Below are 17,014 nucleotides of genomic sequence, written 5' to 3'. Positions count from 1 at the left end.
GGGGAAAAGAGGACGTATGGTCACCCTAATTTATTGCTAATCGATGTATTCTTTTTAAAGTAGCATATGGAACATATTTTCTGCCTCATTCTGTGACAAGAAGCCTCATCAGATCACAAAAGGAAGCATTTGACTGGTGTTGTGGAGTAAAAAGGTTATAATTTTCTCTTTTGTTGGACAACAGGTTTAGAAATGTGAATACAAGGGAGGTTAAGTTTTAGGCATTTTAATTTAAGCATGTTTAGCTTAGTTAACGGAAGGCTACCTGCTGCCATCACAGCAAGTGTAATTACTGCATTCACGCGCTCCTCGGATGCTCTCATTTCCCGAGTTGTGCTTTTAAGTCGGAATGTGAAAACAACATGGACACACTCGTTACTACAAAGATGTGTTGGATTTGTATTATTAGAGCTTTCCGACTTGAGTTCACGTGCATTTTCTCAGTCGGGGAATTATTTTTCACGTGCGGTGCCGGTGATGATGCTTCTTACGTCTGTTTCGGAGAACTTGAGGACAAATACATCAATCGATCGCTCAGGCATGGCACCGAAATGAGGCACCGAAATCTGTGTTCGGATTCGGTTCTAGTACATACCGGTTACATAGGTACCGGTGCCATATTGGTACCGGGTTTCGGTACCCAACCCTACCAATGACCGCTCCTGCTGTCATTATGTACTTTAACAAACTCCTCCTAGAGATTTAATCAGATTAATACCATATTGGGTGAGTCTAATCTATAGGCCTTTGCGATGCTAAATTGCAGTGTCACGGCCAACTCATTTACAGCCATCACATAAAGAGATTCACGAACACAAACAAACTGTTTGAATGATATGATTATTGCTGTATGATGTTGCTGTACATTACTCATCCAATACAAGGTCCAATTTGTCCCAGACTTCAAATGTTTGATAAGAGTCCTGACTTGAATGCATCTACATGACAGTAATAATTTAAACGACATAGTGCCACCTACTGGAAGTTGTTGTAACTAAAAAATAGAATGTCACATGCTTGAAAGGAGTCCTGACCTGAAGACATCTACATTTACAACAATGGTTCTTAATCCTGGTCCTGGAGACCCACACTCTGCACATTTTGCATGTCTCCCTTGTTTAACACATCTGATTCAGATCATTAGCTTGTTCGGAGAGAGCTTAATGAACTGAACTGAGCATGTCAGATAAGGGAGACGTACAAAATGTGCAGACCTGGTGCTCCCCAAGATCAGGATTAAGAACCACCACCTACTGGCGACATGTTTTACACATCAGTGCTGCTTGCAGCTCTAATTGTTATAATTCTTCTTAGTTGAAAATATGTTTGCTGGACATCTTGTTTCATTTGTTGTGGAATGTTTTATTATCGTTACTGTGTTGCATATTAAAATTCTTTTTAGAATTCTACAACCAAGAAGTTTGTACATATGATGTTCTATAGTATAGGGGGCATTTAGCTAAAGGGGTCATATGATGCGATTTCAGTTTTTCCTTTCTCTTTGGAGTGTTACAAGCTCTTGGTGCATAAAGAAGATCTGTAAAGTTGCAAAGACTAAAGTCTCAAATCCAAAGAGATATTCTTCATAAAAGTTAAGAGGCACGCCTACCTAAAACGGCTCATTCTAACACATGTAACATCTAACATGTCTACGTCACGATGTGAGAAGGTTTGCATAACGCCGCCCACATGTTCATGCAAAGAATGAAGGCATAACTTTTATTCTCGCTGTAGTATTATTGTTGCCGCCACCGCCATGTCGTGAGCTGTGTGTTTCGTTGTGAAAGCGAAACTACTTTGTTTGGCCTTCCAAAAGAGGACGATATCCGCTTCGCCATGCCTAGAGCTGATCCGTGCTGGTTGCTGAGGAAATACATCAACTTCGCGCTGTGGATCGCCGGATCGGCTTTCAACGTGGACGAAGCGGAGTCCAGCCTGGGGTTGTCACATGTGGTTGCCGCAAGCCCGCCGGCCGTGCCATTCTCTAGCCCGCCGGCCGCCGCTCATTCTAGCCGTGTGTGACGCTGTGTGTTTCGTTGTCAAGTCAAGTCAAGTCAAGTCACCTTTATTTATATAGCGCTTTTAACAATACAGATTGTGTCAAAGCAACTTTTTTGGGCAGTGTAGAGTAGGGCTTGTTGTTTGTCATTTCTCCGATCACAAATGCAGACATCGTTTTATGTTTACGTGGTGCAATGCAATGCAACTCGTAAAAAGACAGAATAAGTCATTATAATCTGTAATTATGTCCCCACTGGATGCAACAAATGCCTCGTTTATAATGGGTTTTAATGTTTTTGTCTCATCACTGCGGCCGGGAGACGGCATCACAGTATGGTAAGGGGCGTAACATTTCTGTCACACGCTTGAGGTATTCGCCCAATCACAACACACTGGATAGCTGGCCAATCACAGCACACTTCGCTTATCAGACCGATGAGCTTTGTAAAAATCAACGCGTTTCAGAAAGGCGGGGCATAGAGGAGAAACAATAATGTACAGTATGTGGAAAATAATGTGTTTTTTGAAACTTAAACCGCATAAACATTTCATTACACCAAATACACCAAATAATGTTCTTTTTAGTAACATCATATGACCCCTTTAAGGCGGGTTTACACCAATAATGAGCTGAAACTTGCAAAAGAATATGGTCTGCAATGTCTAAATACGAAATACACGCTTTTAAAAGAGTGTTTACACACACAAGGAATTTGACTTGGTGACAGGAGCTTCCAGTGCAGAAGAAAGTACGAACATAGTGCAAACATACATGATAGTGCAGACATACACCGGAATTACACAGGGGCAGTCGTGGCCTAATGGTTAGAGAGTCGGACTTGTAACCCGAAGGTTGCGGGTTTGAGTCTCAGGTCCGGCAGGAATTGTAGGTGGGGGAGTGAATAACCACCAGTCTCTTTCACCTTCAATACCACGACTGAGCAAGTCACTGAACCCCCAGCTGCTCCCCGGGCGCCGCAGCAATATGGCTGCCCACTGCTCTGGGTGTGTGTTCACGGTGTGTGTGTGTTCACTAATGTGTGTGTACACTTGGATGGGTTAAATGCCACAAAACTTCACTTCTACTTCTAAAAAGAATTACACAGTAGAGATGGAATATAACACTATAAGAAAAACAGAAAATCAAATAATGCACTATATACAGTAGAAATATAGAGAAAAAAAATTTAATTGTTTAAATGAGTGTACTGGTATGTTATTTACAAGTGTGCATTTTACATTGATTCTATTTATAAATATGTCAGGTATGATGGACAATGTATAGTTATAAATGTTTTAATTGTTCAGGCTAAATATAGCCTGCAGGAAAAATTGTTCTTGTGCCTGGCTGTTCTGGTGGTCGGTGCTCTGTAGCACCGACCAAAAGGCAACATTTCGAAGAGTGGGCTGGGTGTGTGGTGTCCAAAGTGATTTTCTTAGTCCTTTTCCTCACTCTGGAGGAATAAAGATCTTGGAGGTTAGGCAGGGGGAACCAATAATCCTCTCAGCAGCCCTGACTGTCCGTTGTAGTCTCTTGATGTCTGATTTGGTGGCTGAACCAAACCAGACAGTTATGGATGTACACAGGACAGACTCGATGGCCGAGTAGAACTGTGTGAGCAGCTTCTGTGGCAGGTTGAATTTCCTCAGCTGGCGAAGGCAGTACAGCCTCTGCTGGGCCTTTTTCACAATCGAGTCTATGTGAGTGTCCCACTTCAGGTCCTGTGAGATGATGTTGCCCAGGAACTTGAATGATTCCACTGCTGCCACAGTGCTGTTCATGATGGTGAGTGGGGGGAGTGCAGGGGAGTTCCTCCTGAAGTCCACTATCATCTCCACTGTTTTGAGCGTGTTGAGCTCCAGGTTGTTGTGATTGCATCAGACAGCCAGCTCTTTATCCTCCTGTCTGTAAGCAGACTCATCTCCTTCCTGGATGAGGCAGATGACTGTAGTGTCGTCCGCAAACTTCAGGAGCTTGACAGAGGTTTTTTTTTTGCAGTGCATTTGTTCGTATACAGGGAGAAGAGCAGTGGGGAGAGAACGCAACCCTGAGGGGCGCCAGTGCTGATTGTGAGAGTCCTGGATGTGAGTTTCCCCAGTCTCACTAGTTGCTGCCTGTCTGTCAAGAAGCTGGTGATCCACTGACAGATTGGGGTGGGCACCGAGAGTTGGATCAGTTTGTCTGAGAGAAGGTCAGGCATGAATGTATTGAAGGCCGAACTGAAGTCTACAAACAAGATCCTTGCTAAGTCCCAGGTCTATCAAGATGTTGCAGAGAATAATGCAGTCACATGTTGACTGCATCATCCACCGACATGTTTGCTCTGTATGCAAACTGAAGAGGATCCAGCAAGGGTCCAGTGATGTCCTTCAGGTAGGCCAGGACCAGCTCCAGCGATCTGGAGAAGATCTGTGTAAAGATGGGGGCCAGTTGGTCAGCGCAGACTTTTAGACAGGCAGGTGAAACACCGTCTTGGCCTGAAGCTTTCCTAGTCTTCTGCTTTCTGAATACCCGGTTCATATCCTCTACACCAGGGGTGTCAAACTCAGTTCCTGGAGGGCCGCAGCCCTGCAGAGTTTAGTTCCAATCCTGCTCCAACACACATACCATGTAGTTTTCAAATAAGCCTGAAGGACCTGATTAGCTGGATCAGGTGTGTTTAATTAGGGTTGTAGCTAAGTAGGGATGCACATATCCTCACAGAAACTGATATATGAAGTTACTGTATCTGTGAGCTCGTCCAGATTGGTGGCTGCAGCTTCAAAAACACTCCAGTCAGTGCAGTCGAAGCAGGCTTGTAATGCCTACTCTGCTTCATTAGTCCATCCTTTAACAGTCCTTAGTACAGGTTTAGCTGATTTCAGTTTCTGCCTGTAGAGCAGCGAGTGATTCACTCTTATCTTTTATTGTTAGATTAACATTGAGGCCTATATTAAGACCTACTGTAATGCACGTATCTAATATAATGTTATACATCAGATGTTTTTCCCCAACAGTTCCCCAAACTTTCACTTAAGACATAACAGATTATGTTTATGTGAATACTTAAATACTGTAGTTCTGTGTATATGTATCGTGATCGCGCTGTCAGAAGCGCCTTTATGTGGGCGCTTCGGATGACGGTCAGAATGAGAAACGAGCGGAGAAAAGGTACTCCTCTCAGAAAACATACGAATAAAGATAATTTTAGATGTTTAATTACTGTTTGGAGCATTGGGATTGATAGACGAGGGCTTAATGAACTAATTTTTGTGAAAACCTCAAATTTGACTAAAATAGACTTTTTTTACTTTTTTGCATGTAGCTCAAAATTTGCCCGTGTGCATTCTGACTCATTTTGCCAGCACGGGTCACATTTTATATTATGGGGGTCACTGAGGGACCTGGATAATAGGTAGGGGGTCGCTGGCCCAAAAAAAGGTTGAGAACCACTGTTCTATAGCATCATCTTTGACAGCGTGCAGTTAACTCATTTGTGCACACAATGTTCTCTTCCAAGGTTTTACTGTTTCTGTTATATTGCCTCCCTCTTATTGGCCAATTTACATTTAGTTTCCCCTTAAAACAGCTTCTAAACTTCGCTGTCTGACTCTTCCAGGCCCAGTTGTTCTCAGCTGCCAGAGATTGTTCTTCTTAAATTATTCTTCAGGACATTTACGGGAACATGGACAATGAAGACGAAAGGGATTTGTTTAACTGATTCAAGAGATCATTGAAATGGAACGAGGGAATCTTGGACACGGCAAAGAGCAATGACTGCATGAAAACCCTAGGAGGAGTATATAAAATTCCAGATCATGCGTTTTTCAAACGATCCACAATAGCCAACTTCCTGTTGGGCGGAACAATGACTGTCGGGAACGGAAGTTGATAAGATCTACATGTGTATGAATTTTAATGACTGTAATTGAAACGCTGTGTGCTACAGAGCTTGTCGAAAATGACCTTATTAAATTTTTCTTCCGTGTTTCTCCTCTGTGCAGGTGTTTTCTGAAGCTGGGGGAGTGGCAGCTCAGCCTTCAGGGTATCAATGAAAGTACCATCCCTAAAGTGTTACAGTATTACAGTCACTCAACAGAGCACGATCGCAACTGGTACAAGGTATGTTAACTTCACAAACTTTAAATGTATATGGGTGAATCTCATTAAATCTGTCATCAACATGTACACACTGTCACCCCAAAATCTCTTTTCTCATTGATGCTCATTAGATGTTTATGATATCATGATGCATAAATGCTTCAAATGTTAAATAATACAGTTTGAGACCATACTGAAATACAGATCTCTTTTCAAATTGGAAGTACAATTTTAGGATTTTTAGAAATTTTAGGAAACACTTAATACAATTTTTAAAAAGATATAAATTTAAAGTGAATGATATCATATTCTAATCATATTAAAAGCTACATATTATTGACATGCGAGTGTAATTTTGCTTTCATACAACAGTTAATAAATAAGCAGTTACTGAGCAACTTGTATTTTAGTGACATTGCCAGGCTGTTTTTGCTTGACTAGTGAAAACAAAACCAAAGCAGGATCAACCATATACATCCCTGAGCAACAGAAGTATAAAGTATGTTTCATTTCAACTTAAATCAGTGTTTTTGAGCAATTCAGCTGAAGAGACATGAGGAAAAAAAACACGATATGTGGTACACGTAGTTCAATTTCTGATTTGTGAAAAAATTCTTAACAGCTGAGCAGACAGTAGAATCTTCTGTTTCAGGTTTTTGTATTACATCACACAGTGATGTGTGAATTCATGATAAAGCACAAGTCCCTCACACCTTCAGCACTCATACATCCCTATTGAAAAACTTTACTACCACGAACTTCCCTGTGGCAACCAGGCACTTCTGTTCTTATTTTAAGTAATTGCTATAATTAAGTAATTGTAGAGTCATGCAGTTCAAGTCTGAGTCAAGCCTCGAGTCATTGCTTATGAAGTCAAAGTCAAAGCAAGTAGTTTTCTTCATTTAATCAAGCAAGTCACAATTCCTTAAAAGGATAGTCCACCAAAAAAGGAAAATTATACATTTCAGAAATTAAAAAGTCCCATTACAGTTGCCTGATTTTACCAGTAGATTTAAATAAGTATAGGAAATGCACCATTTTTAAATATTTAAAATTAATGTAATCAGTGAGAGTACATTACTATTCACTGTAAGTCAAAAATAATGAAATGATATGAAATTATCATTTAAAACATTTAAAATGTACACTATGCAGTAACATTGTTCAGGCATCTGTGTCTAACCTATTTTTATCTTCTGTGTCTTAACCCAGTTAAATTTTTATTTTATTTTATTAGCAAAGCAGAATTGTGAATTGCTGAATTTATCATTGCCTTGTGCAAAACATAAACATGATTCAAGGGAAACAATTAAAAATAAACATGATTTATACATTTGGGTGTGCGATATACAGTAGTGCAAGAATATGGATGCAGTATTGCAACAAAATGTATATTTTTGAATAAAAGATAAACAACTTACAGGAATATTCCATGTATAAAAGTTTATCTCATAAACAGCAATTCTGTTTTACAAAATAAAAACAATAACATTTAAAAAAAAGAAAAAAAAGAAAATTTTTGGTTCCAGTGAGGCACATACAATGGAAGTTAATGGCAAATTTAGGAGGGTATAAACACCCTAAAATAACCTGGTTGCATAGGTTTGCACATATTTTGTAATAGAGCAGCCAGTCTTTTTGTATTAGAGTCTATCAACTTCGATTTGTCAGTTTTTTCCCACTCTTCCTTGCCAAAGAGCTCTAGCTCAAAACGCAAATTTGTTTAAATGGGAATTTATATAATTAATCATAATTAGTTATAATCAATTATTTAGTGGGCTGGCAGATTTGTGTGATTTTGTGATTCAATGTAATTATGGTGACAGGAGCATAAAGCTGCCGAATTATCCACTAACCTAGTTTATGATAAATTTTTGTCATAGGTTATAAATATACATAGGCCTATATTTTTTCATATTTATTGTTTATTTTATTTTTCTTTATAATGAAGTAGTCTGTATCTAGTAGATTGTGAAAGAATGATTATCAGTTCCACACACAGAGATATATAAATTCTACATTTATTTAAATGAGTGAAAAAAACTTCACTGGTATCGGATCGGTATCGGTATCAGCCAATACCGAACCCTAGGTATCGGAATCGGTATCGGAGGCGAAAAAGGCAGATCGGAGCATCCCTAATTCAAACGTGCGTTTTTTGGGCAGTGTAGAGTAGCACTTGTTTGTCATTTCTCCGATCACAAATGCAAAAATGGTTTTATGTTATGCTCCGGCCGGACAGGGCATCACAATATGATAAGGGGCGTAACATTTCCGTCACACGCTTGAGGTATTCGGCCAATCACAACGCACTGGATAGCTGGCCAATCAGAGCACACCTTGCTTTTCAGACCGATGAGCTTTGTAAAAATCGACGCGTTTCAGAAAGGCGGGGCATATAGGAGAAACAATAATGTACAGTATGTGGAAAATAATGTGTTTTTTAACCTTAAACCGCATAAACACATTTCATTACACCAAATACACAAAATAATGTTCTTTTTAGCAGCATCATATGACCCCTTTAAAACCATTCACTGCCTGAATCTCATGTTTTTCAAAAAAAAACATGTTCTGTGTAAATCGGCCCAAGGAGCTTTTTTTTATTATTATTATTTATTTATTTATTTTGCTTATGTTCTTTAGAATTTGTGAGATTCACTGATGACTGTTTAATTAGGAGCATTTAGCTGGAATTGCTCTGAAAATCTTTCATTTTAAATTCTTCTTGAGAAAAGATTTTTCTTAGTCATGGTCAAGCATTCATATTATTTATCATGCAGTTGTTTCTATGCAGGTGACAGTTTATTTCCATTAAAGTTGTGTTTTTGGATCTGTGCTGTTGTTTTCAGTGTTATCAAAAAATAAGATAAAGCATATTGCCTCTGCAGGCCTGGCATGCTTGGGCAGTAATGAACTTTGAGGCTGTGCTTCACTACAAGCACCAGAACCAGGGCCGTGATGAGAAGAAGAAACTACGACACGCAAGCGGTGCCAGTGCCAACAGCGAAGCCAGTAACAGTGACAGTGAGGCCGACAGCACAGAGCACAGCCCTGTACCCTCGCCTGGACAGAAGAAAGTCAATGAAGTGAGAAACAAACCAAAGCCAGCCATCAACACTGAAGTATTATTGGAAGCTTGTGTGTGAAGCTTCACCAGCATTCACCTTTAGTGCAATTCCAAACTTGTAAACAATTTTCTAAAACAAGTAAACCGTTTTAAATTTGGCCAACAATAAAATGAAGTTAGCATCTTTGATCTTCCAATATGTTTACTCTCCCATATGAACAAATCTGCAGATCATTGCTATAAACAAGGTTCTCTTAACAGTTTAAAACCCAGAATTGCACAGGAAGTTAAATAATGTTGTTTAACAGACATTTGGGCGAATAAACAGCAAATGCAGTGACATTCAGTCAAAAATCTTGAAGTCAAATAAAACATGAAGTTGGCACAGACAACATGCTTAAAAGTGCATGCGAAGGAAATAATGTGGATTTATGTATGACATTATTTTTACAGTCATGTAATGTTTAGAGTTGAATTATATGTTTTCTATGTTGCAGGATTTGTCCAAGACTCTCCTTCTGTACACAGTGCCGGCAGTGCAGGGATTTTTCAGATCTATCTCACTCTCACGTGGAAATAACTTACAGGACACACTAAGGTAAGAGAGCAAGTAATCTAGGCGACAGTAAAACTGTATTTCTATATTAACGTATATTTCTGAGTCTGTTTAGAGGCTGTTGTCTTGTTTTAAAATGTGCTAAAACACTACAGTTTTCACCTTCAGAACATGTTTTCACAACATGCAGACATGTCACTTCACAACACTCTCATGAACCCACATGTGGCAGGTGGCCTGAAGCGATAGTTTACAGAAGTTTTATAGAAGTTTTGATATTCTAGGTATTATTAAATGGCCAGAGTTTTGAGATCGCAGTGGACGTGAAGGACTATAATGCGATATGAGTTCGCTCAAGTATTGAGGAGCTAAATCATTCAGGGCTTTATAAGTAATTAGCAAGAATTTAAAATGTGTTCGATATTCAATAAGGAGCCAGTGCAGTGTTGACAGAACTGGGCTAATATGGTCATACTTCTTGGTTCTTTTCATTATTATTATTATAATAATAATAATAATTATAATTATTTTATTATGTTCCCTTAGGTGTAATTATAATATTACTAAAGTTTTTTGGACGCAGAGCAACCACCCAATAAAGCATTACAATAATGTAAATCAAGTGTTAGACAGTGTTTTAGGTTATTACATGTGGAGGTTTTTGGTCCAATAATTAAAATTTCTGTTTTTTTCAGAATTTAGCAGTAGAATATTACTAGTCATCTAGTTTTTTATATCAACTGTGCATTCCGTTAGTTTTGCAAATTGGTATTTATTTATTTATTTAGTCATTTAGCAGACGCTTTTATAAAAACAAAAGATAAAGCTAAAAACAATTCAAAATATTAAAGAACAAAAGGTGTAAGAGTATAATAATGATTCTAACATAAAACTAAGCCAAACAACAAAAAAACAACTACATATATGTGTATGTACAACCATACACACATACATTTATATATATATATATATACACATACATTGCTTGAACACACTTTCCTTATTTTTTTCCACAACAAATGGCCAAGCAAGCGCAGACACTGACAAGATACGCGATACAGAACGAGACCAAACGTGATATCAGCACGTCTCCACAAAGTAAACACAGTATGTTTCATCAGGCCACAAAGAAATATAGAGCAGAGTATCATCAGCATAACAGTGAAAGCTAACACCATGTTTCTTGATGATATCTCCCAAGGGTAACATGTAAAGCGTGAAAAGCAACAGTCCTAGTACTGAGCATTGTTGTACTCCATACTGTACTTTTGATAACAATTGCAAAACATTAAAAGATAATTCTATGTTTCCTAAAAAATGTCCTAGAAGATTTATGGACAAGTAAAATAGAGCCTTGGGGCACAAAAGTAATTTGTCACTCTGAAAAGAACAGTGTATGTTCTTTTATGGAGTCTAAATCCTGACTCTCTTCATAAATGCCATTTATCAGCAAAAAGAGCTCAGTTGAGCAGACACAGCTTTTTCTAGAAAACTTTAGACAGAAATTGACAATTTGAGTTGGGTGCATAATTAACCAACAAGGAACCAACATGGTAGAAGTTGTGGTTTCTTGATAAGTGGTTTAATAACTGCCAGCATGAATGTTGAATGAATGAAGAGGATATGAGATGCTGTGTCCAGACATGCTATAATAAATACTTGTGAATTTCTTATTTTTTTATTTTTTTATTAAATTATTTTTTGTAACCCTCTTCTGTACAGCACCATGCAAACAAAAAACAATTGAAATATACTGGATTCACATGCAATTCATCAAATAATTTTACATTGTGTATGATTGTGTATTTGTTCCTTTACATTTAGAGTCCTGACCTTATGGTTTGATTATGGCCACTGGCCCGAGGTGAATGAAGCTCTAGTCGAGGGTATTAAGACCATTCAGATAGACACATGGTTACAGGTAAGACCATTTCCAGCTGTCTATACATAAGCAGGGTCTCGATTCCAACTGAAATTTTCACAAGTTAAATTTCACATGTGGTTTTACCAGATTTGATTTAGTTAGATCTGTGTATTCATGGAGTCTTATTATCTTACACAATTAAGCTTCCCAAACAAATGTACGTATGTTGGTTTAAGGATGTTAACACTTTTTTATACTGAAGAAAAGTATGGTATCGCTATAAACTGTACATAGCAGAATTTCACTTGAAATCAGCAAAAAAAAAAAAAACATGTATTAACTTCTTCCTTTCAATCAGGTGATTCCTCAACTAATAGCTCGGATCGATACCCCACGTGCACTGGTGGGACGTCTTATACACCAGCTACTCACTGACATTGGCCGCTATCACCCCCAGGTATATGTAAAAAATAGTAATGATCACCATGTATTAATAAAAATATCAGTTAAAAAAAAGAAAGAAACAATTGTGTAGAGTAATAAATGCACATAGAAAGGCCATCTCCATAATAAAGGCAATTTTTATCATCTCTCATGTTCTTAATTTAAAAAATGATGAAAATCGACATCTTGGTCTGTTAGAAGTGGTTCCCTTTCGTGGGAACTCAGTGCTGCTTCTGGAACTGACTATGAGGAATGCCTTTGACGTGATGGTGTCTGAAGCACATGTGCAGTCATGCCAATTCTATTGGCAGATGAAGAGGTCAGGTGACATAGCATGCTACATCACTGAAACTGGTGCTCAACACTTTCTCAACAGCCCAAAGAAAAGCTGGACCTGAGATCTGTCCTCTTGGTCTGCCAGAAAAAAATCAGCCCTGAAGCTGAGGCATTCAAGAGTCTGAGGGCGAGCCCACTTGGGGAAGAATCTGTCTTATATTTACATTTTTCTTATATGCACAATTTGAATAAACATAAAAATTTATAAAAAAATAAAATAAAATTTTAACCACCCCCCCTTCCCGGTCTATTCCACTTAAACCAATATGGTGGCATTAATACAACACTTCAGTTATGAAGTGTCCCATATCTTGTCAAATTGTTCAATGCTGCCTTTCAAGAGGTTGTTTCAGATGTGAGTTAGATGTCAGTTCCTCAAGCCATAGTTCAACAGTAGGAGAGTCAGTCCTTTTCCACAACAGTTATAACAGCTTCTTGGCTGTTAGACTAAATTTGAGGAATTCATGTTGAGCTTTGTTCAAAGAGTATGTAAAATCAGAGTGTCAAAGTATAAGGAACACTGGGTCTGGTTCCATCTTCACATTACGGAAAGCACCTCACACTAGAATCCTTGTATTTTAGGGCAGAAGATGAAACTATGAGATAGATTAGCATAATCTGATTTGCATTTATCATAAAGAGGGAAAAAACATTGGTGAAAAAGAAATCTATGCAGTTTCTTTTTTGAGAAGTGTTATTTATGTATGGCCTCAAAGTGAATGAGGCATAATCTTGTATTGATAGATTGTTTATCAATATCTTCCAAACCACTCTGCCAGACCATCTCAGAGATACCACTTCACTCTTCCCTCTCGCTCCCATTCCTCCCTGAATATATTTGAGGAGGGGGAAGTAGCTGTTTGTAACCTTCCATAAATTAAAGATAACTGTTTTTTGTTTCCCCTAAACTTACCCACCTTGTGCGTCCAGACCAGGGTCTGAAGAATATAACTTCAAATGGAATTCCTTGAAACATTGGTTTGAAATGTGTAACCTAAAAGGTTACACTCATACTACCGTTTGTGTTATTTCATAGTTTTGATGACTTCACTATTATTCTAAAATGTGATGACTAGTCATGACAAAGAATGACTAGGTGTGTCCAGACTTGTTGTGTGCATTAATCATAACCTGTGTTTCCTTCGTTAGCAGCACTTTGATATTCATGATTTGTGTTTTCATTCTTAAAGGCTTTGATTTATCCTCTGACTGTGGCCTCCAAATCCACTACCACTGCCCGCCACAACGCAGCCAACAAGATCTTGAAGAACATGTGTGAACACTGCAACACGCTAGTCCAGCAAGCCATTATGGTACGAGTACACACTCAGTTTGATTGTCTGAAAAATAAATGTTTTATTAGGTGCACATTGGCCATATTAATTTATAGTCATGGAAGCAACTGACCTTGACTAAGTTGCTTTTGCTCACTCAGACAAGCTTTACACAATGTGCTATAAAATAAACTGGAGATTTCCATAAACAGTGAGTTTTCTGTGGTCATAAAGGAGTAATGATGGGTTAGTGATGTTCTACATGTTTATTGGGGAATCGGGGCAAGATTTGTAAAAGGAAAAATACTGCACGTTTCCTCTCTGGGTACCTTGTGTAACTATGGGTGTGTTCACACTTGGCAGGTTTGGTTCAATTAAAACAAACTCCGGAGTGATTGCTCTTATTAGTGCTGTTCATTGAATAAGTGTGAACACGGCCATCCAAACCATAGTGCATGTCAAACAAGCGGACCAAGACTTTTTAGGGTGTGGTTTGACTGATATATGAACACAACAAGGACCAAAGACATGTAAACAAATCAAAACCCATTACAGTGTGCTAAAGGTGTCGGAATCACCGTCTTCTAATGTACTAGAACCGAATCAGAACTCAGATTTCGGTGCCTCATTTCGGTGCCACTTAAATGCCTGAGCGATCGATTTAAATATTTCTCCTGGTTCCCCGAAATGGTCGTAAGAAGCATGGGCATCGCTAGGCCATTTTTAGCGGGGCTATAGCGATTAGGTCCGTAAATTATACACAAATTCGTGATCGCCTCAGAGTCAGTCCCCTTTAAATTTCATATGAAAACGGCGGCAGACTTCATCTCCTCCCCGTCTTTCAGCGCGCTCTTCAATCCACAGACCACGGCGCAGCGCGATTTCGCTGTGTTCACCCCTCATCACACCACAGCTGTTTCCTCCAGCGAAAATCTAGCCTTTAACACATATGAACGCATAATTTATAAAACGATCATGTTGCTATTTTCATTTGAAAATTTTATATTTAATATAAAACATATTACAGTGCATGTGGCATACCATACAGTCATTCACAGACCTGATTAAAGACAGCACTAAGTCAATTCACTCATTTTAACGAAATACCAGAGTGATTGACAGAGATACAGTAGAAACATTATGTGTGGTGTTGTATTAAATATTGTTTTGTATTAAAGGGGTCATATGATGGCAACTTTACAGATCTTCTTTATGCACCAAGAGCTTGTAACACTCCAAAGAGAAAGGAAAACTTGAAATCGCAGCATATTTAAATAATGACCCAGATCGTGAAACACATTTATTAGCCTTAGAGTAAGGGAAGCACAACTCAGGAAATGAGAGCATCTGAGGAGCATGTGAATGCTATGTATATTTATTTTAAATATTTTTATTGTTCTTTAATGTTATCCATCGTTTTTTTGTGGCTCTTTTTTTAGAAGTATCAATTTGGCACCGGTATCGTAAAAAAAAACAATCGATACCCAACCCTAGTCTTCTTGCAGCAGATCTTCATTTGTGTGTACAGCTGAGGAATGTTTGATGCTGTTTTGACTCCTTTAAACATTTTATAAGGTCTTTGTGAGTTCTCAGCTGGTAAAAAATACCACCATATGTATACACACACACACACACACACAAACACACACACACACACAATGAGCACATTTAGCCGAGCACAGAGCATTGTTTTGAATGTTCGGTAAGCTCCAAAATAAAATATATACGCCAAAGAAGCTGGCGGTAGTGACCTTTTCTTTATGCCTTTTGTTTTGTATCTTCAGGTTCGATGTTAAAAATGACAGTGTAAACACTAAACAAAACCCAGGACAAACAGCTAAATGTAACGTTTTCTTTTTTGGTTCTGACCAAAAGAAACAAGAGAACCGAACTACAAGTGTGCATACACACATATTATAAATGCACCAGTAATAGTTTTAATGTTTTAAAAGTAACTTCAGTAACACTTTCTATGAAGCCCATTTTTATAACACATTATAAGGGTATTATTAAGGCATTATAATTAATGCATAATGCATTATAAAAAACTTATATGTTGTTTCATCTCATAAATAATCATAACAACAATTATAATACATTATAAAACTTACTTATTAGTAGTTCTAACTTCTATGAGTATGATTAATTATAACACGCAATAAACACCATGTTAAATCCACTTAATTTATAATGGATTGTAAGTCTCTTATCTTGACATATTATTTTTATTATATTGTTGTTGTTGTAGTCATTGTTGTTATTTATAAGTGGTCTTTGTCTGCTTTAAGTAAAGTAACAAGTTAACAATGGCAAGATATGAGACTTATAATACATTATAATTATGGGAAATATAATCCATTGTAAGTTATGTGGATGCATTGTGTTCATTGTGTATTATAAATAATCATAATCTTAAAAGCTATAACCACAAATAAGTAAATATTATAATGTATTAAAACTGTTGTTATGATTACTCATGAGATGATACAACATACAGTGGTGTGAAAAAGTGTTGGCTCCCTTCCTGTTTTTTAAATCTTTTGCATATTTTTCACACTTAAAAGATTCAGATCATCAAACAAATTTTAATATTACACAAAGATAATGCAAGTAAATACAAAATGCAGTTTTTAAATGATTATTTATTTTATTAAGGGAAAAAAGCTGTCCAAACCTGCCTGGCCCTACGTGAAAAAGTAATTGCCCCTAAATCTAATAACTGGTTGTGACACGCTTTGCAGCAACAACTGCAATCAAGTGTTTGCGATAACTGGCAATGAGTCTTTCACATCACTGTGGAGGAATTTTGGCCCACTCTTCTTTGCAGAATTGTTTTAATTCAGCCACATTGGAGGGTTTTCGAGCATGAATGGACTGTTTAAGAACATGCCACAGCATCTCAATCGGATTTAAGTCCAGACTTTGATTTGGCCACTCCAAAACCTTCATTTTGTTTTTCTTGAGCCATTCAGAGGTGGACTTGCTGGTGTGTTTGGGATCATTGTCCTGCTACATAACCCAAGTGCGCTTGAGCTTGAGGTCACAAACTGATGGCCGGACATTCTCCTTCAGGATTTTCTGATAGAGTGCAGAATTCATGGTTCCGTCAATTATGGCAAGTTGTCAAGGTCCTGAAGCTGCAAAGCACTACCACCACCACCATGTTTGACTGTTGGTATGATGCTCTTTTTATGAAATGCTGTGTTGGTTTTACACCAGATGTAACGGGACACACACCTTCCAAAAAGTTCAACTTCTGTCTCATCAGTCCACAGAATATTTGCCCAAAAGTCTTGGGGATAATCAAGATATTGTTTGGCAAATGAGAGACGAGCCTGTGTGTTCTTTTTGGTCAGCAGTGGCTTTTGCCTTGGAACTCTCCCATGGA

At 38.0% G+C, this 17,014-nt stretch overlaps 1 protein-coding gene across 1 annotated transcript in view; it reads left to right on the top strand.

Annotated features, from left to right (window-relative positions):
• LOC107679101 (serine/threonine-protein kinase mTOR-like) overlaps positions 1-17,014 on the top strand; it is a gene marked incomplete at its 5' end in the record, with an annotated part of 149,964 nt that overhangs the window by 103,848 nt on the left and 29,102 nt on the right. The window contains 6 exons of the mRNA XM_016474555.1: positions 5,986-6,103; positions 8,974-9,171; positions 9,650-9,750; positions 11,533-11,629; positions 11,931-12,029; positions 13,543-13,665. Coding sequence (XP_016330041.1) covers positions 5,986-6,103; positions 8,974-9,171; positions 9,650-9,750; positions 11,533-11,629; positions 11,931-12,029; positions 13,543-13,665 — 736 coding nt within the window. The remainder of the gene's footprint in view (positions 1-5,985; positions 6,104-8,973; positions 9,172-9,649; positions 9,751-11,532; positions 11,630-11,930; positions 12,030-13,542; positions 13,666-17,014) is intronic.

Source organism: Sinocyclocheilus anshuiensis, unplaced genomic scaffold, assembly GCF_001515605.1.
Source record: "Sinocyclocheilus anshuiensis isolate Anshui unplaced genomic scaffold, SAMN03320099.WGS_v1.1 scaffold3529, whole genome shotgun sequence".
In the NCBI taxonomy this organism is placed as follows: domain Eukaryota; kingdom Metazoa; phylum Chordata; class Actinopteri; order Cypriniformes; family Cyprinidae; genus Sinocyclocheilus; species Sinocyclocheilus anshuiensis.
The sequence above is the reverse complement of the archived record's forward strand: the minus strand, read 5'-3'. Positions and strand labels throughout refer to the sequence as shown.